Raw genomic sequence first — 25,627 nt, 5'->3', positions numbered from 1 at the left:
TTTTAAAAAAATGGGTATTTCTTTTTAAAATTTCAGCTTTACTGAAGTGCATCTGACAAATAAAACTGTAAGGTATTTCAAGTATACATCTGATAAACATATACAACATAAAAGTATCCCCCCCCCAACCTATCTGACACTTCAGTGGCCTCACATACTGATGCTTACTGCCCTTAAAGAAGCTTGTAACACAGAAGGAGATAGATTCATTTATTAGTTTATGAGTTAAGTCCTTAACTGTTAATTCAGGGTGCAAGATAATCAAGCAAGACAAAGGTACACCCCTGGTCTGACACATCTATACAAATGTCACAGAATCAGGTCCTTCATAAGGTACAACAGAGTATGAAGTTAGGGGTTGTCAACTGTACCCCAACATGTCTGCAGTAGGAAACGATTTACAGAGGAAGTAACCTGAGTGGAGACTGGAAAGAGGAATGAGTGTTCTCTAGGCAAACAGGATAGAGAATGGAATTTGTGACTGAAGGAAGAACTTTACAAAAGGTAGGAGGGTTCTGAGGAAATGCTTGCAAGGTAGAGATCAGCAAGACTCCTCCACCCTTTTGAACCAAGGGTGAAGTTGATCCTGCCTGATGAAAGCCATTGAAGTATTTCTGAACAGGAAAGTGACGGCATTGGATATGCATTTTTAATACAAGGTGGAAAAGTGCTATAATTAGAGGCACAAGTAGTATTTAAGGGAGCATGAAGAAAGTTCTTTGAATTAAGTCTTCCTCCTATATATATATTTTTTTCCTTTAAAAATAGATAGTAGGTATAAATATAGGTAAAAAAGTGAAAAGTCGTCTAAACTTGTCAACCACCGCCACCCACTCACTCCTAGGTGCAGGTAATTACTATTTTTAGTTTCTGTTGGATCCTTTCAGTATCTAGACCATCATATAGAAAATGTATTTTTAAATTTATCTGCCTTTTTACTAAAGAGTACTATACCACACATAGTTCTTCCTGTTGCTTTCCTCTCTTAATAGAGCTTGGTGGTCTTTCCATATCAGTCCTCTTAAGGGGGTATCCTCATGCCTTTTTTTTTTTCCCTTTAATAGCTGCAGAATATTCTGTTATGTGAATGTTATATAATTTGTTTAATCAGTTCCCTGCAGATGGACATTTGATTTGCTTCCATCATTGGCTATTCTAAACAATGCTATATGAAATCCTAGGCCAAGTGTATATGCCTTTGGAATTTTGATAGGTATTGCCCAAATTGCTCCTATTAAGAGTTCTTATTTTTCAATATTTTTATTCTCCAGAGTGGGAGCCCTTTTAGGGCAGGGATTATATCTTATTTAGTTTTACTTCCTCAACTCTAGCTAGAAATGCTTAACATGTTGTTATAAATTAATTCCTATTGGAAAAGAAGGAAGGTCGTGCCCCCTAAAGGGACGTAATTGTTAGTACGATAGAATCAGAGTCCCTCATCCCCTTTTAAAAAAATATAGCAGAGAGGACAAAGGAAAGGTTCAATCCACAGAGCCAGCAGACACTTCTCACCATGTATTTTAGAAAATATCAAGTACTAAATTCTAGAGCTCTAAAGTGTTAACTTTACCATCTTGTCTTTTTTGAAGAGGAACGAATATTTAACAGTCTTATTTGTCATTAAAAAAATTCTAATGGGGGCACCTGGGTGGCTCAGTGGGTTAAAGCCTGTCTTCAGCTCAGGTCATGGTCTCAGGGTCCTGGGATGGAGCCCGCATCGGGCTCTCTACCCGGCGGCAAGCCTGCTTCCTCCTCTCTCCCTCTCTCTGCCTGCCTCTCTGCCTACTTGTGATCTCTGTTTGTCAAATAGATAAATAAAATCTTAAAAAATAATTCTAATGAAAAGAGCCATATTGCCATCAAAAGAAATGGAAAAAATGCATGTTATTAAGTGAGAGAAACCAATATGAAAAGGGTGCATGCTGTATAATTCTAACTATACCACGTTCTGGAATAGGCAAACTATGAGACAGTAAAAAGACTGGTGATTGCCAGAACAGGTCCAACAGAGTACTTTTAGGGTAGTGAAAGTATTTTGTATGATACCATAATGACAGATACATGTCATTATCTATTTGTCCAAACTCGTAGTGTGTAACACCAAGAGTGAACCACAAGGTAAACTATGGACTCTGAGTATTATGATGCATCAGTGCAGGTTCTTCGATTATAACAAATGCGCCCCAGGCTGTGGTGGGGAATGCTGACAATGGTGAGGCTGTGCGGGTGTAGAGGCCGGGGGTGTACAGGAAATCTCGGTACTTTCTCCTCAACTTTGCTGTTAGCTTAAAAAGTTGCTCTAAAAAAACAAAGTCTTAATTCTTAAAAAAAAGTGTTAATTCTCTAAAAGAGTATTTCATGTCCTTTTAGCATTATTATTTCGCTGCAAAGTCACTTTTAAAGGTTTTAAAGTTTCCATATGGTACAGAGTTCTAGCACTACCAGTGGGACGCGCCACGTGCACTAGCCTTGCTCTTTTGTCTCTGGGAAGGACTGAGTCACTGAGTGTCCTAGCATCTGATTCAGGTCACTGTGAGTCAGGGGCAGATCTTGGAACAGATGAGTATTTCTGATCACACTGGCACAATTATATACACAGTTAAGCACAAGAATGAATTCTAGGACGTTTCAAAGCTTTGCTAGACAATCTTCATTTTCTCTTCTAAATTTACCTGAAATCATATGTATTCTTTCTAAGTAATTCTAAAATAATTTGTCAGTATCAGAACACTTCTGAAGTCTAGAGAACTTGAAAAGACTAAAGGCAAATTTAATCTTTGCTACGTTAGCTTTTCTTTTGCAGAAAGTGTCTGTGTCAACATAGGGTGCCACAGCGACAGTCTTACCTACTCTTCTTCATCCATTACTGGTACAAGGCATATTTTGTGCAAACGTAAATAGAAATCCCAAAGTCCTTAACATCTGTTCCAATAAATGACCTTGATTTCTTTTCTCCAAGTCCCTCTTTTTTTAAAAAAAAGATTTATTTATTTGACAGAGAGAGAGAGAGATAGATTACAAGCAGGAAGAGAGAGAGGGGCAAGCAGGCTCCCTGCTGAGCAGGGAGCCGGATGTGGGGCTCAATCCCAGGACCCTGAGATCATGACCTGAGCCAAAGGCAGAGGCTTAACCCACTAAGCCACCCAGGAGCCCCTCCAACTTTCTTTTAAAAAATATTTTATTTTTAAGTGATCTCTACAGCCAATAAGGGGCGTGAACTTAAGAAGCCCAAGATCAAGAGTCACATGTTTTACTGATTTAGCCAGCCTGCTGCCCCTCTTCTCAATTTTCGAGAAATCCAGCTCAGGAGACGGTTGGGTTTCTCTCAGCACATTTGCATATGCAACAGTTGCATTGCTTTTCACAAGTTATTTCCCAACATCCTATGGAATAATCAGTAGAGCAGACCTTATTATTTTCGTTATCAAAATGGAGCTGGGGTGCCTGGTGGCTCGGCTGTTAAGTGTCTGTCTTAGGCTCAAGTCATGATCCCGGAGTCCTTGGATGCAGCCCAGCACAGTGCTCTCTGCTTGGCAGGGAATCTGCTTCTCCCTCTCCCTCTGCTTCTGCCTGTCACTCCCTCTTCCTACGCTCTCCCTTTGTCTGTCAAATAAATAAATAGAATCTTAAAAAAAAATGGTATCAACATAGACAATAATCATTTATTTTCAGTTCATGCTCAGGAGACATGGACATTTTAGTGGAAAAAGAGATGTGGATATGCCTGCACTCCTTGACTAGAGTGTCAGACCGGCCGCGACCATTTTAAGCATCGGTGTGCTCAACTGTCACCTGCAGACGTGAAATCCTTATTTAGATTTCTTTTCTCAGCAGCCATTAGAACGTGCGGCTAATGACTCACACACCTGATATTCCTGGGAGTCTCCAGACTGGCCCACAGATTCAAACATAGTTGTGAAATGAATGGTTGAAAAAAATATATTATTAGGAGGGAAGTAAGATAAAAGCTGAGGCACAAGGACAAGAAAGCAATGGTGTAGGTGCCAGGGTTTCTTAAGAGAGCGCAGGGACAGCTCTGGGTGGTCCATGACCCCTGATAGTACATGGAAAATTCTGTATGCATGCACCTCTGTATTTTCTAAGAAGATTCTTTCTTCACGTCTTCAAGAGGGTCTGAAACCCTTTTTTTTCTCTCCCAAATTGAAGCGGAGGGTTATTTAGTGAGTTGGCTAAACGTGATTTCGTATCACATTTTAGGCATTTTATGTATTGTTTGTGTTAAAATTTGCATTCTTTAGCTCATTTAAAAGCTTGGCTGGAGGTGCCTGGCTGGCTCAGTTGGCGGAGCTCAGACTCTTGGCCTTGGGGTCATGAGTTCAAGCCCCATGTTGGGTGTAGAGATGACTTAAATAAAGAAACTTTAAAAAATTAAAAAAGTAAAAACTTAACTGAAAACTAAGTACAATTCTTTCAAGTGGCTTCTGTTAGAAACACTCATTCTTCCCTGCATTCACTCACTTTCTGTACTTCAGTTTAAGTACATTTTCTCTTTTTATTCAAGTATAGCTGACATACATTATATTAGTTACAGGTTTAGGACACAGTGATTCCACAAGTATACACCCTAATGAAATGTTCACCGCAGTAAGTGTAGTTACTATCTATCACACTATGAAGTTACCACCATACTTGCACAGATTTTCTGTACACGATTCACATTCTCCAGTCACCAAACTCCTCATTTAATAAGCTAATGTGGTTTAGAGGTTGGAATTATATTGTGATTATTTGCAGCTAACAGAACTATTTATCATCTGAAAGATTTTTCTAGCGCCTCCACTGCTAGGGAAAGGAGAACATCTAACTCAGACTGACCAGCTCTGCCTTAACTCTGGCTCTAACTGCTCAGAACCACAAACAAGTGACCGAGGACCCCCAGCTTCTGCCAAGTCACCTTCAGGTTTGTTTTGTTTTTGCTTTTAACACCTTTCCTAGGAGTTTCGATCCATATTGCTTCCCTGTTTTCTCTAGAATAATCTTGTGGTCTTAAAGCGCCTTATTATTGACATATGTTGATTTTATAAGTACATTTCAAAATGAACTAGTGTAGCTATTTTTATAATAAAAATACTGTATTACGGATGTGAAATCTTTGGTGAAGTTTTGAAAATATTGTAGCTGAAAGATGATTTCCAGAATAAAGGGAGAAATGGAGAGGTATAAGTCAATAGGTATGAAGTTTCAGAAACACAAGGTAAATAAGTCCCAGAAAGCTACTGGATAGCCTACAGAAAGTAGTTAATACACACACACACACACACACACACACCCAAAATAACAGAGGGCAGGAAGAAACTTTTGTAGGTCATGGATAGATTTATGGCATTGATGATGCTGATGGTTTCATGAAGGTATACTTACCTCTAATCTCATCAGGTTGCATACATTAAATATATACAGTTTTATGTCTGTCAATCATACCTCAATAAAGTGCTTTAAAAAAGTATTTTCCATTTACATAGTGCTTCATGGTTTCTAATGTATCTCTCAGGTATTACTTCATTTATTTCTCCAAACAAAGCAAGCAAAGCAGACATTACCATTGCATTTTACAAGTGAGGACTCAGCCTCAGAGGCCAGGAGCCTTAGGTCACCCTACCTAGATAGGGCAGAGGTCAAGGTCAGTACTTTTGAATACAGGGCTGGCCTCACCACCCACCCATCTCTTGGCTTTTTCCTGAAGCTTCAGTTAAAGAGAAACCGCAAATAAATCTCCTATCAATATATACTGAGAAACTGGGTATAGAATAAAATTTTCTAGCCCAAGTTTCTTAGCATTTGGTGGGGGGACATTCACCCCTGGGCACTTTGACTAAGTCCTTCTGCAAATATTATTTATAAATAATGAAATGAAAATACATACAATTACAAAGTAAAAACAATATGTTAAACTATGGTTATCAAGATGTTTTAAGATGTGTGGTTTGAGCATCCTGCTCTCGATTTTGGCTCTGGTTACTATCTCAGGGTGAAATCCAGCTCTGCCCAGAGTCTGCTTAAGATTCCCTCCCTCTCCCTCTGCACCTCCCTCTTCTCTTGCTCCTGTGCTCTACCACCCCCCCCCAAAAAAGCATGACATTGTACTTCTTTCTTAAGAGATTAAATACCAAGATTAAAGAATAAGTGCAATACTGGGGTGCCTGGGTGGCTCAGTGGGGTAAGCCTCTGCCTTCATGATCTCGGGGTTCTGGGATTGAGCCCTGCATCGGACTCTTTGCTCGGCAGAAAGCCCGTTTCCCTCTCTCTCTCTGCCTTCCTCTCTGCCTACTTGTGATCTCTCTTTCTAATTTAAAAAAAAAAAGTTAATATCTAGTATAATTATGAAACTGTGAAATTATGACATTTCAAAATATCTGCAAGAATTATACAGAGATATGAAAATATCGAATTTTTACTGTTTGTTGACAAAGTACTAACCACCGTGATTTGTTGCCTCCATTCATAATAAAAAGAAATGCTGAAATTTTACTTAGAGAAAACTGAAAAGCAAGATGTAATTTTTTTGTTCCCCATCCAAGTTCATGGATCCCTGAAGTCTGGACCCAGGGAATAAGAACCTGTTCTGGACTCTCAGGCCATGGGAACACAGTCCCTTCTCCATGCTTCCAATGAGCAGCCTCATTTCCCTTTTCCCCCTTGTAAAAGGGGAGAAGAGCAGCACGTACCTTCCAGGGTCTCACACTGGACCAGGTTGATGTAGTCCTGCTGGGTCAGGAGGCTGGCTTTGCACCCTCGCACCAGGCCTTCCAGGTAGCCATGGTCCACGTTAAAGTAGAACTCGGCGCCCTCAAGCATGGGGAAAGAGATCCCAGTCAATTTGGGCTGAAGCAGCTTTGGCTGCTGGTTTGCTCCTGAAACCCTCTTCTAGTCTGGAAAAAAGTAGGAGTGGCAGTTATCAGGAAAAAAATCTATCAGCTGAGAGTCAGGGTTTTCGTGACTAGTTTCCTCTGGTTTCTGCCACTTTCAACAGCATGCTCATCGGTGTTTTCACAGCAACAGTGAGTCAGCGAGATAAGTCCAATAAACCCAAAGCAAACCGCCACGGGGAGAAGTGGAGTAGGAGAGAGGGAGGGTCAGGTCTCTGCTCTTTCCCTTGCAGGGGAGCTGGTCCCCTCCCAGCGGTGCCCTTGCAAGTCCTGAAACACCTGAAGCCTCCGTGAACATACCTCCCCCCATGTGAGCTTTGGAGCTTTTCCATTGTGAATTGCATTTGTCCTGAATTTCTTGAGGACAAAGGGAGGGCTTTTTTTCTCTTTTTAAAAATTATGTTTTGTAAATAGATCTGTTGGGAGCAGGCAGTTGGAAGAATCCTGAGAAGCTAATTCAGCAATGCAGTTGTTGATAAAATAAATGTTTAGTAATGTCTTAACACTGCTAAAGTTGATAGCTCTTAACCCCCCTCATCCACCCTCCCCCGCTCCCGCCCCCGCTCCCTAGCCCCTGCCCCCAACCCCAAGTCTGGGAGCTGAGCCCAGAAAGATATCCTGGAGGCAAATACACAGAGCTGTGATTCTATAAGTCTCTACCTTTGCAAAATTGGACCATTCATAAGGCACTCTTTATTTTCTTTTCCCATTTAAATGTCACAATCACTAGAACAAGTATCTGGGCAGATAATATTATTACCCAAATCACAGATAAGAAACAAGATCTTAGAATCTGTGAGACAGCTCAAAATGCACAGGTGGTAATACAGTAAGTACTTAATTAAGCCAGGACAATTACTGAGTTTCATGCTCCAAAAAGAGTGCTTGTTCTCTCCTATACTTAGCTCAAAAATTGTGTCAAATATCCTGAATGCTATTTTACATATACAGTGTTTCACTTTCATATATATTGTGTCAAATTCTTAACTGAATTAAAAGTGTTAGAAATTCTCCAGTCTCTGTCTCAATATTTTCCAACTGGGAGAAGCTAGATAAGATGGAATCATAAGAAATTCTGTTGTAGTTTTTGAAAAATCACAGATAGCCAGACTTGGTTTAGCACAGTGTCCAGCACTTTGAAAGCTTAATTTAATAAACCGTAAAGGCTCTTTTGATTACCATCATCATTATCCAACCCTCCCTCCAATAATTCCACCATCTCAAACTCCCGGAGTATGTTTTAGGTTGAATTGTATGAATTTAACCTTTGTAGATCAAAAAAATGGTTGCCTATCAGTAATTTTATACAGTTCAATTTAATATAAACTTACAATTAAATAAATTATAAAACAAATTCATCATTCCCTAATCATTTCAGCATATTACTATAATTTATGCACTTGAGGTTATGTCTGTTGTAGATATATGATAGATTTCTGTGTAATGGCTTGTTACCAAGCATTTTTTTTCAAGTAAAGGTTTAATGATAACATTATTGTAGTTTGAAGTTTACCATGGTGGGAGTGTTTAGAACAGGGAAGTAGCCAAATGGTATAAATCAGGGCTTGATTTATTGCTGGTTGTTTGTCTAGACTTGAGAAAATGTTAACAATGCAAATTAAACTCAAAAGTATGTGCTATCTCTCTAGCTATTAGATTGTGAATCACAAATTTGGGGGAAATAGTCTTTCAGTATTCAAAAACCATTACATGATTTAGCAAAGACAGGATTCCGGTAATAAGGACTAAGTGAAGTCCTGATATATGTCTTTATTGTTTCACTTTCATTCTACTCTTTAGTGTAAACAAACCCATCAACCACCATTCATCTTGTAACTGAATTTATCTGTTGGTTGAAACCGAAGTTTGACTACAGATACTGGAGTTGAACAAAGATCAATGAAAGCATTCTGTGAAAATTGATCGACCGTATGGAATTTACAATACAGAGTATTATTTTATTGTTATTTGTAAATTGGCATACATTCTTTATCATAGTAAAAATTATCCTAAACATATAGACACATATTTTGGGAGGAGAGCCAGTTGTTAAACACTTATGGTACAACACGCAACCCTCATGATAGTTTTGCCCAGAGCTAGCCTCGCTTGTCAACATGCTCAAAAGAGAATTTTGTGTATGTGTGTGTGCAAAAAGACTTTTTAAAGATTTTATTTATTTATTTGTTTGTCAGAGAGCGAGAGAGCGAGGGTACAAGCAGCTGGCAGAGGTGGAGAGAGAAGCAGTCTCCCCACCTGCCCAATGGAGCCCAATGTGGGACTTGATCCCAGGACCCTGGAATCATGACCTGAGCCAACTGACTGAGCCACCCAGGTGTCCCCAAAAAGACTTTTTAATTTGCCATCTTTTACATTTATATGGAGAGCTAAGTTCCAGTGTTTCTTTAAAATGATAGATAGAGGAACTCCTTGCCAGCTCAGTCCACAGAGCATGTGATCTTGATCTCAGGGTCACGAATTTCAGGCCCACGTTGGGTGTAGAGGTTACTTAAAAGACTACAGAATAAAAAAACAATGATAGACACCAACTTCCCCTGTGATTACAAAATTCATGAATGAGGCAGGCCAATTTCTTCTCTTCACATAATCCTTCAAACTTTGCACAAACAAAAATGTCTCATTCCTGGGGCGCCTGGGTGGCTCCATCACAAAGTATCTGCCTTCAGCTCAAGTCATGATCCCAGGGTCCTGGAATCGAGCCCCACATCGGGCTCCCTGCTCAGCGGAAAGCCTGCTTCTCCCTCTTCCCCTGGCCCTGCTGGTGTTCTCTCTCTCGCTATGTCGCTCTCGGTCAAATAAATAAATAAATAATCAATCTTTAAACAAAAGTCTCATTCCTGTTAAAGTTACTCATCAGAGATGAGATCCAACTCATGAGAGATGAGGGGAAACCCAGTGCAGGGACACGCATCTGGAGCTTCTTTATAAATGCGTCCCCATGGTGCAAACAAAAGAAAAATGTTCATTTCGGCGTTTAAAGGACCAACAGAGTTTAGGAGAGCAGCTTGGACTGCGGCAGAGCATGGGTTTAAGTCACTTTCTCTCTAAGCACCAGTGTTTCCATGTGTAAAATGAGGACAATAATACTTACCTCACAGTTGACTGTAAAGATGAAGTGAGATAAAATCCTTAGAATGTTTAACACATGCAGGTGTGTGTACTAAGTACGTAATAAGAGAAACCATTGCGATGGCTTTGCCTCTTCCTCTCATTTCTACCAACTGCTGCAATCCTAATCCTTTACCACCGGACCCTTCAGGCCAGGAACAGTGTTTCACTCATCTTTCTGGCTCTCAGCAGCTCAGTAGCACACCTTGAGAGGACCTGTTTGCTGGAGCAACCAGAACTGGACTTCTAAAATGACCTAACTTGCTCTTACAGTCGTTAGCCCTAAGTTTCTCTAGGAAACCCCGTATTTGGTCAATGTATTTGAGGAATGAGGTTATTTGGGGGTTTTGCAGCAGATACATACGTGTGTATACTTATCTATAAGATATATAGGATTTATGGTGACTCTGTTTCAATTTTGATAGCTTTCGTGTCATTAGCTTCACAGCATTAGAGGATCAACTTATTTTTCCAAGAAATAGAGATACTCCTTGGAGAGGTACAGTGTCTGTTATCCTGAAAACAAAGGGTTTCTTAGGACAGTGAGTAAGCAAAGACGATCCAAGCTGCTTCCTACGAAATCTTCTGGATGTTTTTGTTTCTCTTTTATTTTATTTTCAAAGATTTTATTTATTTATTTGACAGAGAGAGGCACAGCAAGAGAGGGAACACAAGTAGTGGGAGTGGGAGAAGGAGAAGCAAGCTCTCCACTGAGCAAGGAGCCCGAGGCGGGGATCTATCTCAGGACCCTGGGATCATGACCCGAGCCAAAGGCAGATGCTTAACCGACTGAGCCACCCAGGCGTCACTGGACATTCTGATGTGGCAGACTAAGGCAGGCCAAGGTCTTGCTAAGCTCTGAAGTAGTTCTCAAGGTGGACAGTGTCTTGAGTGTTGGGGAGGATGCACTATGGGGTGGAACAAGGATGCCATCCTCAGTGATAAAGTCAAGGACCAAGTCAAAGCCTTTTCCTAAAGCTGTATGTACTGGTTGGTTGGTTTAGATTTTAAAACATTGCATGTTCCATAATACAGTCTCTCATTGACATATAAGCATCACCCGCTGTGCTTATAATCTATTCATAGCCCATTTTGATTTAGCTATACTGGGTCTCAGAAGCTTTTTCTGCATAGGGCAAGACAGCAAATATCTTAGGCACTGTGGGCCATATTGTTCCTATCGCAACTACGGAACTCTGCCATTGTTGCAGGAAAGTGCCCACAGACCACACATAAACAAATGAGCATGACTGTGTTCTAATAAACTTCATTTGCAAAAAGGGGTGGTGGGCTGGATTTGGCCTCTTGGCCATAGTTTGCCACCGCCTGAGCTATAACCTTGACCACTTACTCCTCCCCCTGAATCATTTTCAAGTAAACCCAATATAGCATATTATTTTGTGCACAAATTTCAGGATCTCTAACAGATAAGGGCCCTTTTATGATATCACTATATTATAGTGATATCATAATACTAAATACTAAAGTTATTTATTATTAAATAATAAATACTAAAAACTAAATACTAAAGTTATTTATTAATCTTAAATATCCACTGTTCAAATTATCTCAGCTTTTTTTTTTTTTACATTTGGTTAGTTTGAATGAGGAGACATTACAATTGGTTTACATGTCTCTTAACTTCCAGGAATACTTTCTCTGCCGCTCATGCTGTTTTTTTGTTTAAGAAACTGGGTCACGTGTTCTGTAAAGGTTTCCACAGTTTGGTGATTGCACCTGAGGTGTCATTTAACTTGTTGCTCTGTCTCCTGTAATTCATATGCATTGGTAGTTAGATCCAGAAGCCAGATCACTTTTAAAATTTAGATTGTTTTGTAACAACATATCACAGCAGTGTTGAATATTTCCATGAGGATACGTGTAACATCTGCCTCTCCCTTCTCTTTTTTAAAGATTTTATTTTTTTATTTTTAAGTAATCTCAGGAGTTGGATGCTTAGCAGACTGAGGCACCCAGGGACCCCTAACTTATAGTTCTTATATAGAAAGGCAAGCTAAATGCTTAATTAACTACTACTTACCACTTTCCCATATAATGCGTTTGTTCTCATGCATCCTTCAAAAATGACCAATAAGAGCTTTATTTTTTATAAACAATTGTGTTTTAAATTTATGTATTTAAACATAGTCAGCATGTTCTTTTGCTATAACTCTGGTAGTCTTTGACAGCTTCCTTGCTTTCTGTAACGACAGGATGTTCCATGCTCATTCTACAGTTTTTGCCCAGGCCTGGAATCAGCCATTTTCCAGAAAGCTCTGGTTTCACACTGCGTGCAGAAAAAGGCACTCGCAGCCTAGTGGGCAGTACAGGTGGTGATGGCCCCACACTGTTCACCAGAAGCTTAGGTCAGTAACCAGGGGCTGTGGATTGCTGAGCGGATGCTCTCTCTAGATGCCCCGTGTTTTTGTAGATGCATTTGCTATTACCTTTCTGTAACATTCCCCTGCACTTGAGCCGTTCTAATCAGAACTTGCCAAAACAAAGCAAACCTCCCATGTCAGCCCAAGAAAAACATTATCCTGGCGAAAATGAGTTTTAAGGCCACATGAACTGAACTCTTCTGTATGTTCTTCAAGAATCTCAACTTGATTAATGTGGATGATGGTGAGAAAAAACAGAAAGCACGTGACTGAATTCTGAATTCGGCTCAGGAACGCTGTAAGCAAACCGAGATTGCTCCCTTGTCGTTGATTCCGAACAGAACAGCTCTCGTGTTATCCCGCCAGAAGACGGTTCTGGGCTCACTTGCCTCTTACAAACAGGAGAATTTGCAAACTGTCATCAGAATCATTGACTTTTCCAGGCTACTTTACTCTTGGGATCAGAAGTGGAACTATCTGTGCTTTGTTGATTTTGGAAATTCAAAGTTTTAAGGGTATTTTAATACATTGTTCTTCCTGAAGAGAAAATGACAAGTATTTCAGGCTGGCTCTGAAACCTGTTATGTGAGTGATCTGCAAAGTGCTGTCTGCCCTAATGATTCACTTTCTCTACTTTAACAAAAGAGTATTTTTGCTTTCATATACTAATTAAATCTGGATCTAAGACAGTACATGCCTTCCTTCATAATATCTCATTGTTCTTCAGTGGCCCTATTTCATTTCTTATTACAAAACCCAGTCTATGGCAAAAATTTTTAATCCGATTAGAAAAGAACAAAAATCAATCATCACTCATAATATCCAGATACAATATTTACGTAAGTATGACTATGCAAAGTTAAAAAGTTCAAAATCTTGGAATGAATATTTGTTTCCAGAGCTTAAGGACATTAACTAGTACTTTAATCCAAATTCCATATTCTGAATAATTACCTGAGAAAAATCATTTCCTCTTACATTTTATGCTTTGTTCTTTTTGTTTTCTTTGCTACTCACCAAAGCAACGCATCGTTTTTGCAAAACTTCAGCCATTACAGAAATACATGAGATGAAATTTCTTCTAATACCACTCTGAAGAGATAACCACTGATAACAGTTTGGATGGACACTGGAAAAGGTTATTTAAGCTCCAACATATTTACCGCTATGGTGCCAGACTTGATTTTTCAAAGAGAGGGTCATTTTGGTTTTGAACCACAAGAGGTCACCATAACATTAAAGTAAGCCTCTCTTTGTTTGATTTACCTTACCTGTAAATCTTTTCTTTGAAAAATGTCACATCGAAGTTTAAACAAGTGACTTCCAGTTGTTTATGTTAAAAGATTTCTTTTAGACATCTCACTAAGCTCAAAGAGTCTTGCCATGACCTGTCTTTTACTCCATTCCCCAAGCCATCATTGGTCTTAAATGCAAGCCCTTCTTTTCTTCTTTCTAGACTACAAATTATTTTTTTTTACCTTTTCATCTGTTATTTCATAAATTGGTTTCATTTAACCTTTATATTCACAGCAACTTATCTTGTTTTCAGCATCCTTGAGAGATGGTCTGGGGGAGGAAGGGGAAGAAAATCTCTGTGGACAAACAGGTTTGAGAAATGCAAGAGATAAGTGTTTTCCATCTTGGACAAAGTGCATATTAACAGAAAAAGTCTCTGAGAAGTCCTTTGGTGATTAAAGATGGTTAACTTTAAAACAGCATATTTCAAACAGCTGGTTGGACGATGGCTCCCTTTCTTTGGGTAATTCATGCCTTTAACAGCCAGAAGTAGTATTCTTTGGAACGTTAGGGAAATCCTTATTTATAACATTAATTATTTTTTAAACGTTACAAAGCTCATATTGCACTATTATATAAAAAAAACTATCTGTAGCTTGAAGAAATTATATATATTTTTGAATTCACATGTATTTTAATATGTAACAACCTTACAGTGTTTTCTTCTCTCCTACAAGTATTTCCCTTTTTTAAATTTTTTCAATCTTGATGGCAGAAATCCCAGGACCTGTCTTGCTACAGCAGTAAGCTCCTATAGTAATTACATGAACTAATGATGGAAAATTCACCACTAGATATAATAAATGGCATTATTATGCCAAGAACATTATTTCTATAAGAAAGTATGAACTGAGAAAAATAGATTATTATAGGTAGAAAGGTCATTATTTTACATTATTAGAAGGCTAGAAAAATGTCACAGAAGAAAGATTTATAATCAGAAAAGATTTTATACTAATAAACCTTACAATCAGAATAAGATGGGATCTTGGATGTCATTTGACAAGCCAACTGCAGAAATAAGGAGGAACTCATGGTTTTTTGAGGCTAATCATTACATTTTCAGATATTTCCAAGTATTAAAAATACATATTTTCTAGTAAAGAAAATCATGCTTTCATAGAACTCCAATACGCTAGTTCTATTTCAGCAAGATTGGTTTTTTTTTTTTTAAAGATTATTTAGTTCACCATTACAAAATGGCTTTTAAAAAACATTTGATATATGATTATTTTTTTTCTGGAAAAGAAACCTTTTGATGTAAGAGTGCTTCAAATGCCACATGAAATAGAGTTATAAAACATATAGGGATATGACAGAGAAAAACATCCTTCTCATCTTAAAAAAAGGGAAACACAGATTCAAAAGAGTTGAGGATTTTTTTTTTTTTTTTAAACAGACATGAGAAACCACTAATGGCAGAATTGGGGATAGAGCAAAGATGTTCTGAAAACAGGTTTTATGATTCATTCCACTATTTAAAAAGTGAATTGTTCATAATTTTACACAATATGAGTTTATTATTCAATTGTCCTTAGAGCTATATTCTGAAATGGAGTTGTTCTTTGCGGGAGAAAAGCCTTCTTCTCTATTCGCACCACTAGATGGAAGGTTCCTGAATGACACACAATATGCTTGGGACCTCCTATGGATCTAGAGCGCGGGAACTAGGGTCATTGACAAGAATAGTGAATTGCAAAGTCACAAAAGATAGGAAGTTGTAAAGATTTAGGTGAAAGGGATTTGCTTGCTGAGAGTGAGGTCATCATTTTCCCCTACTTCACTTCAGACGGAAAGCAATGAGAGCCATTTCCAATGACTCTTGAACGCTGAGACACAATTTGCTTTGGTGATCTCACGTCTGTGTGTTGAGTAGAAAACGAGAAGTTTCGATCAAAATTACAGAGACTGATTACACAGTGCATTTTGGCATCAGAATGTTCCCACTGTAGAAGACCTTTCTCAGTACAGTGTAACGGACAGAAACAAAAAAGGAACAAATTGAAAAGACTTCTCCACAAATATTTAAAATACTTTTATAATGGGGCACCTGGCTGGCTCAGTCCCTAGTTCAGGAGACTTTTGGTCTCAGGCTTAGTTAGCACACAGTTAAAAAAAAAAAAATCCTGTGTGTTGTAGGTGATGTTGGTAGCACATTCTAGTGTCCTCTACACAGTGGAATGAAATATTCAGTAACAAAAAATGCTTAATCACATTGTAGAGTGTGTACATGATGGAATGCTGGTCAGCCATTTAAAATTCATCCTTTAGAGGAGTGCCTGGGTGGCTCAGTCAGTTAAGTGTCTGCCTTGGGTTCAGGTCATGATCCTAGCATCCTGGGATAGAGCCCTGCGGTCAGGGAGCCTGCTTCTTCCTCTTCTCCCAGCTCCTGCTCTCAGTTGTTATCTTTGGCTCTCTCTCCAAATAAATAAATACAATCTTTTAAAAAATCATTCAAATCATCCTTTAGATAAATGTATATATTTTTTTGGCACGGGAAAATAAGGATACTGACAGGCAGAAAAAATGTTACTTTGCATTATATACACCACCATATTTTTAATAAATAATAAGTTACAAACATGGAAATGAATGACATTTATATACATCTATAAGTTAAAGTTGATTCTCTCTCTCTCTCCACTCCTCTCTATCCCCCGTCCTGTGGTGGCTACCTAATATCCTCATTTCCCTAAAGATAAGGCATTTGGGGCTTATGAACTAGATGGCCAGTTTTGTCATTTATGAGTTATAGTACTGAGGATGGCTGTAATTTTTTTTTTGGGGGGGTGCCGTGAATCTTTGGGTTGCATTTTAATGACCTTTAAATTTGAATGTCTAAAATAGTATTTTCAAACTGTAGTTTATAAACCATTTGCACTGGGTTAAAAATGCAGATTCTTGGGCGCCTGGGTGGCTCAGTGGGTTAAGCCGCTGCCTTCGGCTCAGGTCATGATCTCAGGGTCCTGGGATGGAGCCCTGCATCGGGCTCTCTGCTCAGCAGGGAGCCTGCTTCCTCCTCTCTCGCTCTGCCTACTTGTAATCTCTCTCTATCAAATAAATAAATAAAATCTTTAAAAAAAAATGCAGATTCTTGGGCTCTTTCCCAGGCTCAATGAATCTGAAATTTGGAGAATGGCATTCAGGAATTTGCCTTTTAAACGAGCTCCCTGAGTTGGTTTTTGGTACATTAGAGTTTGAGAACGATTGGTAATGCTTGGGATCAAGGATGAGAAAAATGAGAGCAAAAATATTTGAACTAGTGAATGATTTTCAGCACTGTATTTTATTTATCAGACTTCTTGTCTGAACCATTTTTCTGGCAAATGGTTCTATGCTTAACATTTTAAAAGGCACAAACATATAGGGACAAACCAATCATGTAATTTTAATAACCTGAGATCTTCCCATCAGGCAGCCCAGCAATTTACTACTTCATTAAAGCACCAGCATGATTTGGAAATTGAAGTGAATAAACCAAGAAAGAATGTCTTGAAAAACAACACAAAACAGCATTTCAGAAATAAAGCCTTACATACTGGAGGAATAAAATCTGGACTTAAACATTCTCTCTTATAGCTGAAGCCAAACAGCACCTGACACATTTGGACACCGGAAGGGTTGATAATAGAGTGAAGAAAATTAGTCTTGAAAGCTTTCACAGCTGGCTTCAGCTTGACCATGGGCTCCTCTTGGGTAGAAGGGCTTTGTCCTACATTCTGAGAGTAATGTTTGGAAGGAAACTGTGACCTCCAATTTCAATCCACAGCAGGTTTCTCCAAAATGCCGGCGTGAAAACATTGGTCACAGACTAACAGTTGGAGAGAAAAGTATTGCCAAGAATGCAGTGGACTGTGTTGTAGGAAGAGAAAGCTATTTCCCTGGAGAGAAAGGTTTGTGTGAGAATTGTTATCTCATACCTGTGGAAAGGCCCCGAGACCACAAGTCAATCAAGAACCAAGGAAATCTTTAAAAAAAAAAAAAAAAAAAGAACCAAGGTTCTTTTCCTTGTTAACTTCTTTTAAAGAGTTCGGTTTGGTTTAAATATTACAGCAAGGAAATCCAAGGCATGTTTCAGTAAATAGGAAGCAAAATGTTGGTTTAAGTTAGAAATCAGTCTCTAAATGACTGGTGTTTGAGATATTTATGAAAACTTTGCAAAAATTCTTTGAATACAAGTTTTGATTTTTGTTAAAATGCTCATTTGAAAACTGTTTGTCTAGATAATTCAAATACTGCTTTTTTCCCCCTAGTAATTGTATGGATAGTTGGTATCTGAGGCAGCCATGAGAACTGCACCTTGAGAACCTCTTACTTCCAGGAACTTGACTGAGGTCCAGCCTCTGTACTTTGAAATCCACTGTGTTTGCTCAGAGGCCGCCTGCTCCCCCAACATCGCTGTGGTGGATAATCCTAAAACCTGTTCCTGAGAGATAGGGGACTCTTTTCTCAGATGATTTGGCTCAAGGACTTCCTGATGACACTCTGCATGGCGCTTTAGAACTCAGCCTTTTGTAATGACTCTTTTAGTCTTTTTTGGCTCCTTCCCTGTTTCCTTTTGCACACGCATTTCACCACATAACATTCTTGCACATTTAATCCTATTTCGGCACCTGCTTCTTGAAGGGACTGGAATAACACAATATCTCTTTGGTTTCTTCCCTCAGCATTGCATTCTTTTTTTTTTTCTTTCCCTTTTCTTTTAAGTTTTATTTATGTGACAGAGATCGAGAACACAAGCAGGGGAAGCAGCAGAGAGGGAGGGAGAAACAGATTCCCTGCTGAGCAGGGAGCCAGATTTGGGGCTCCATTCCAGGACCCTGAGATCACGACCTGAGCTGAAGGCAGAGCCACTCAGGTGCCCCTCAGAACTGCATTCTGATGGGAGGTTAAAGTGGTTGAATTTGAAGCGTAGGAGTAGACATGCATTCTTTGTTTTCATAATGGAAGAATATGGAGCTAGAATCTAGACTGCAGGGATGGAAAATTACAAAATGTCCTACTCTGCTGAGATGCCACTGGTAGTCATTTATCCCCTTTGTATTTCTATTCTCCTCTTAAATATCTTGGATCCTTTTTGAAATTTTTATTTCTCTATCTCCTAGCAACTGCATATTTTCCTTGCGAGGGGTTTTATCTGAAATCCCATGTGTTTGTAGTTATCACAACTTAATTTTTTTTTTTTTATTTCAGTAGTTAGACTCAGACCTTTGAAAAGTTTATAAAATGAAGTCCCTAGAGAAATGCAATGGAAGTGAATAGAAAGGGGGTCCTGGGTGCCTTAGTTGGTTAAGTGTCTGCCTTCAGCTCAGGTCATGACCTTGGAGTCCAGGGATCAAGCTCTATGTCAGGTTCCCCGCTCAGTGGAGTGTCTGCTTCTCTCTCCTGTGCTTCCTCTGCCCCTCCCCCAGCGCGTGCTTGCTCTCTCTCCTTCTCTCTCTCCCTCTCAAATAAATAAATAAATAATCTTTTTTTAAAAAAAGAAGTGAATATAAAGGACTTACTATGGCAAAATAAGTGTTTGATTACAAAATTATGGATATAAATGTATTTCAAAATGTATTAAACATACAGATGTGCATACATTCATTTTGATTCAGTCTGATAGTAGTTTTAATGTCTGTTGGTTACAAACTGAATTAACATGATTTTACAGAGATCTTCCTTTTATTTGAACAGCAGGATGGACACAGTGATCCGGATCCTCAAGAGCCTTACTCTCTAGTAGTGATTAGACTTGACCACATGAAAGATCATAGAAACCCACGCTTTGAAGAGGTTTGAATGTTCATCACGTCCAATCATGTCGAATATTCTCTTCCCCAACAAGGCCAAGTGCTTGCAAGACTACTTCATTCCAGTGAGAGAAAGAGCCTACAATTTCATCTCTAGCTATCTTTGACTTTCAATATCCCTCTTCATGATGAAGTTTCCCTCTCTGGTCTGAGTGCTACCTCTGCGGAAGCCAGTTTTCAAGATGGCCCCCTCAAATACTCACCTCTTGGTAGTCACAGCCTTGCACACTTCCTGCCCACATGGGAACAGAGATGCTGTGTGACCAAGAACACATGGCAAATGTGATGGGATGTCACTTCTGAGAAGGAGTTATACAAGACTGAAGTTCTGTTTTCAGTACTTTCTTCCTCCTTCACCCGTGCATGCTCGCTTGTTCTCTTTCCCTGTCGTAGGGGAAGCTGGCTGCTGTGTGGAGAGGACATTCAGGCAATCTGTGGAAAAGCGCATGTGATGAGGCTGTTTGTCCAATAACCAGCAGGGAACCGGGACCTGCTAATAGTTACAGACATAAAATTGGAAGGGCATTCAGGCTCAGTCTAACCATGAGATGCCTGTAGCCTCATTAGACAGCTTGATGGTAACTTCCTGAGACCCTGAGCCAGACGCACCCAGCTAGGGAGCACGCCTCCTAGATGCCTCATCTTCAGAACTGGGGAAAAATAAATGCTTGTTGTCTGAAAGCTGCTAAATTTGGGGGAAGTTTGTTACATAATAATAGATTAATAATATCCTTTGAAGTCATTTACTTATATTTGTTTTTAATGTAACATATAGTAATTATATATAATACATAACAAAAATGATATTTATTGAACATCTATGCTCTTCCAGGCACTGCTCTAAGGGCTTTACATGAGTTAAGTTATTCACAACAATCCTATGACATTTATATTTTTATTATTTCAGGTTACTAGATGAGAAAAATTGCGGGGGGTGCCCAGAAGGTTAAGTAACCTTCCTAAGGTCATAGAACTGGTAGAGAGTGTCACTGGGACTTAAACATTTGAGTTCTATTTTCTGAGCAAAGCTCTCAGGAGCTCACATCAAGCTATAGGCTGGGGCTTTAGCCATCTCAAGGCTCAGTGGGGTTTGGGGAATCTGTTCCCAAGCTCACTCACATAGTTGTCAGCAGGCCTAATTCCTTACTGCTTATTAGCCAAAGGCTTCCTTCCTCACCACAGGAATTTATCTCATTAGTGAGTTTAAAAATGATATCACACCATATAGGGCTTTTTTTTCCACCCACCAACATACTGTAAATATGTTTTGATGTAACTAAACATGTCTAACCATCATTTTTTAAAGGCTTTGGATTCAAATTGCCACCTTGAAAAGACAGAATAGGCGAATCAGCTAAATACTTTCCCACTTTAACTGATGCATTAAAATAGGGAAACTTCACCATGATGTCTGTCCACTTCTTTGGTTCGCTACTATAAACAAAGTGAAAGTTGTATTTTTACTTAACAGCAGAGTTCTTACCTACAGTATAGTACTATATATACTAATAATTTGTCTTCTTTTTTGTAATTGCAAGATAAAGAATGTTTTAAACTTGAAATCGTACAAAAGCTAAGTCCTCTTTATTTAGTGTCCAATGCAGAGAGAGGCAAGTTAACATGAATAATTCATTACTGTAGTGAAGGAAAAACATTTTCGTCATTGAAAATTTCTTCCTGACTTGTCTGGATTATGGTCTTTTTTTTTTTTTTTTTAGCTTCTTCTTTCTTTTTTGGTGAGGTGTTGTGAGAGTGAGAAATAATCTGCCAAGGGAAGCTGGAACTTCCACACAAAGGCATCCTACTTAGAGACACTTGTATTATTTGTTCATGGGAACAAAGCCCAGCGAGCAGCTTTGCGCTCTTGCTTGCATGCCACGGCATCGCTGGGTATGTGAAATTGGCTTGAAAGGGCCCTGTGCGAGTTGTCATTACAAACACAAATCCTACACCTTGGGAAAAAGGAAGTCAATCAGAGGAGCACCTTCAGACTGATGTTTCAGGCGTGAGATCACTTTAGGGAAAATGGATCCCAGCAGGAGGGCTCTAAAGAGAAGCAAGACTGGAAAAATAACCACAGCCAAATTGCAGCTATTCCAGGAGGATCTAATTCGAAATGAAACAAATTCTTCATGTTATCTGTTTAAAATGTTTTGGTTAGTTATATATATATTTTGGTTATATATATATATATATATATATGTTTTATATACATATTTTGGTTATATATATATATTGGTTATAAACAAATATTTTGGTTATAGATATATATTGTTTTTAAGATATGGAAGGGCATAGAATTGCGGGGCTTCCAGTGTTTCACTCTTTGTGATAACCCTATTTTCTTTTTTGCTCTTCTTTACTACAGTGTACCGAAGATTGAGAATAGACTAGAATACAAAAATGTTTAAAATTTTTTTCATGTTTTCTACCAATCTTGCTCATGTAAGAGTTAAATGAATTCTCTCTAAATGATAATATGAGTCTTTTTTTTTTTTTTTTTTTTAAAGATTTATTTATTTATTTGACAGAGAGCAGAGAGAGATCACAAGTAGGCAGAGAGGCAGGCAGAGAGAGAGGAGGAAGCAGGCTCCCTGCTGAGCAGAGAGCCCGATGCGGGACTCGATCCCAGGACCCTGAGATCATGACCTGAGCCGAAGGCAGCGGCTTAACCCACTGAGCCACCCAGGCGTCCAATATGAGTCTTTAATGGGTTTTGATTTGACATAATTCCTTACATGCTCTCAGTGGAATACTCTTTAAGAGCTGGATTATAACTGTATAGCTCTCACAGGTCAAATTACATAAATCTATTTATGAAGTATAAGCCAGAGGGCTATTTTAGGAAGTTTCTATGGGTTCAGAATATGTATTTCCAGAATGGTTTTTAGGATTTATCCTCATTTTTTAGGATTTAACTTCTCTCTCATTAAAAAAACAAAACAAAACAAAAACTAGTTACAGGATGGAACCTGGCAGAAGTGATTGGAGCAGTATTTACATATGGTTAGGAACGTTACAGATGATCATTTCTTAAGAATTTGTGACTTTGGGGCAATGAGTGGAAGTTGAGAATGAGGTAAGGTGTTTTCCTCTGGAAGCTGGAGGTTCAATTCATTTAATCCTCTTCAGAAAACACCACTGGAGTCAAGTTTAGCCCAGAAACAGATGCTAGACACCATTTCGATGTATTCAGCTGGTATAAGTGTTATAGGAAGCCACCCGTAGGCACGAAATACTTGATGTAAAAATAAAAATTCATTTAAAACTGGTCTTAAGTCTAAAGCTCATTTTAACAATTTTATTATTTCAACTAAGATAAAATGTGTAATTTAAATAACTACAAATAGTTAATTAATGTATACATAGCACGTATCCCAAGCAGTGTTTGAGAGGTATCCTAAATAATGTAGCGATTACACATAATAAAGAGAAATACACGCAAGAGATTGTGTCGTATGACGTTACGCCATACGTTACTTGAGCTATCACCTTTTCTCGAGGGTTACTTAGGCTAAAAGAACTTACTTACGATGTGACTTTAACATTTCAACATTTCAAAACTCAGTGAAAGCTTTAAAAGTAGCAGTTTTCCCCCCCATTTTATTTTATTTTATTATTAATTATTTTTATTAACATATAATGTATTATTATTATTTGCCCCAGGGGTACAGGTCTGCGAATCATCAGGCTTACACAATTCACAGCACTCACCATAGCACATACCCTCCCCAATGTCCATAACCCCACCCCCTTCTCCCAACCCCCCTCCCCCCAGCAACCCTCGGTTTGTTTTGTGAGATTAAGAGTAAGTAGCAGTTTTGAATGCATTAAGTAGTTCATTTTTTCTCCAGGCACAAGATTTATTTCACCAATAACACTTCTAGTTAATAGCTGATGCTTTCCCAAAAGAGAGCTCATCAATGGTTTCCATTACTGTTTTCATTTTAAAAGGCTTTAAAATCAGTGACTATTTTAGCCAATTTTCAAGGAATGTGGCTCAGGCTTAGTGAGAGGCTCTTGACAAAGCTTCTCCTGCTTTGTGGTCAGCTGCAGCCAGGAGACCAGAGCTCTGTGAGACCTGAAGGACGGGGGACACACCAGAGAGGTGCCTCCTAACTACTGGATTCCTTCCCTGCTGCCCAAGTTCCGGACTTAGAATGGATGTGTCCTAGTTGCTGGGCCACACATATCCAAATGACCCATACTCGAGGGCCCTCTGAGTAACAAATGTAGTTCTTTGAGCATCACCTTGACATTTTACTTCTGTCCTTTTATTCGTTTTCATTTTGCTTTATATTGTTTACTCTGAGAATTATTTTAAAAGCTTGAGCCATCAGCACCAGCTTAAAACCAGTCTTCTCAGGAACTTGGGTGGCTCAGTGGGTTAAGTCTCTTTGGCTCAGGTTATGATTTCAGGATCCTGGGATCAAGCCCCACATCAGGCTCTCTGCTCAGCAGGGAGCCTGCTCCCCACCCCCACCCTGCCTGCCTCTGCCTACTTATGATCTCTCTCTATGTGTCAAATAAATAAATAAAATCTTTAGAAAAAAAAGAAAAAAAATCAATCTTCTCTCTTGGTTTCCTAGTACTCAGAGGATTTTGAGAGTTCTTGTGTGTATTTTTTTTTTAAATTTTTTATTTTTTATAAACATATATTTTTATCCCCAGGGGTACAGGTCTGTGAATCGCCAGGTTTACACACTTCACAGTACTCACCAAAGCACATACCCTCCCCAATGTCCATAACCCCACCCCCCCTTCTTCCAATCCCCCTCCCCCCAGCAACCCTCTGAGGGTTCTTAATTAAGAAAAGTTCACTATTTGGTAGTTCAGCTCCCTTTGCAGGATAGGCTCATTTTTCTCTCAGCAACCCTCAAGTCATATTTCAAATCTTCCTTCAAAATACAGTTCTTCTGGGCAAATCCATGAGTAACTGACTCATCACAGATATTGTGTTAATATAAAGGAAATGTCATAACTGAAAGAGCACGACCCTAGGCGTTGGGAGACTGGGCTGCAGTACTGGTTCTACAACTTGGTAGGGGTCCCTCATCTTGATTTGCTTGGTCTTCACTGGATTTCACTTTCCACACATCATTTATTTAAAATTTAGCAAGGTAAACGATATATAATCAATATCTTGATATCTACTCAATACATAAAATACTATTATTTATCAAAAAGAGATATTTACCAGATATATAAAATATGCATATCATGCATATAATGCATATATGGATAATTATGAATGCAAAGATGAAATATATAAAACATAAGATAATATATAGTATAATTATAATTAATAATATAGTAATTATTATATATTATAAGATTATACAATTTCTACATAATAGAAAGGTTATATAATTTTCTTCTTATTACTTTTACATATTTTATTCTTGTATTTGCACAGCGTGTTGCGCTGGGTTCTAGACACCTGGTTTTCTCCCAGTCTTTCTATTTCAGTTGAATCATCCAGAAGGAAGGCTCTTCTAGCTGCAGGAGAGTTAGTGGAATACCAGAAACAAATGAGTGTGCTTAATTAATGCATGTTTAATTAATGCAACAGAGTACAATAATATTACATACATCCAATATTATAAGTTCTTCTAGTTTAAGACATACATATATATTTAATGTTCCTGTCATCTAGATACAGCTCAGCCTTGGAAACATAAAGATTCTTTAGGATAGGATGATGAAGGAGATGATATGATATGAAGGAGATGATATCCTTCGTTGGCTCATATAATTTTTATGGTCACATCTTCACCACTCTTCTTCAACATAGTATTAGAAGTCCTAGCAACAGCAATCAGACAACAAAGAGAAATAAAAGGTATCCAAATTGGCAATGAAGAAGTCAAACTCTCTCTCTTCACAGATGACATGATACTTTATATGGAAAACCCAAAGACTCCACCCCCAAACTACTAGAACTCATACAGCAATTCAGTAATATGGCAGGATACAAAACCAATGTACAGAAATCAGTTGCTTTCTTATACACTAACAATGAAAATACAGAAAGGGAAATTAGAGAATCGATTCCATTTACTATTGCACCAAGAACCTTAAGATACCTGGGAATAAACCTAACCAAAGAGGTAAAGGATCTGTACTCGAGGAAATACAG

At 38.6% G+C, this 25,627-nt stretch overlaps 1 protein-coding gene across 1 annotated transcript in view; it reads right to left on the bottom strand.

The window, feature by feature from the left end:
• ATP6V0D2 (ATPase H+ transporting V0 subunit d2) overlaps positions 1 to 6,978 on the bottom strand; it is a 45,987-nt gene extending 39,009 nt beyond the window's left edge. The window contains exon 1 of the mRNA XM_059394813.1: positions 6,687 to 6,978. Coding sequence (XP_059250796.1) covers positions 6,687 to 6,816 — 130 coding nt within the window. The 5' untranslated portion in view covers positions 6,817 to 6,978. The remainder of the gene's footprint in view (positions 1 to 6,686) is intronic.
• Positions 6,979 to 25,627: the final 18,649 nt, after the last annotated feature.

This window comes from Mustela nigripes, chromosome 3 (assembly GCF_022355385.1).
Source record: "Mustela nigripes isolate SB6536 chromosome 3, MUSNIG.SB6536, whole genome shotgun sequence".
Taxonomy (NCBI): domain Eukaryota; kingdom Metazoa; phylum Chordata; class Mammalia; order Carnivora; family Mustelidae; genus Mustela; species Mustela nigripes.
Note: the sequence above shows the minus strand (reverse complement) of the source record. Positions and strands in the feature narration are given on the sequence as shown.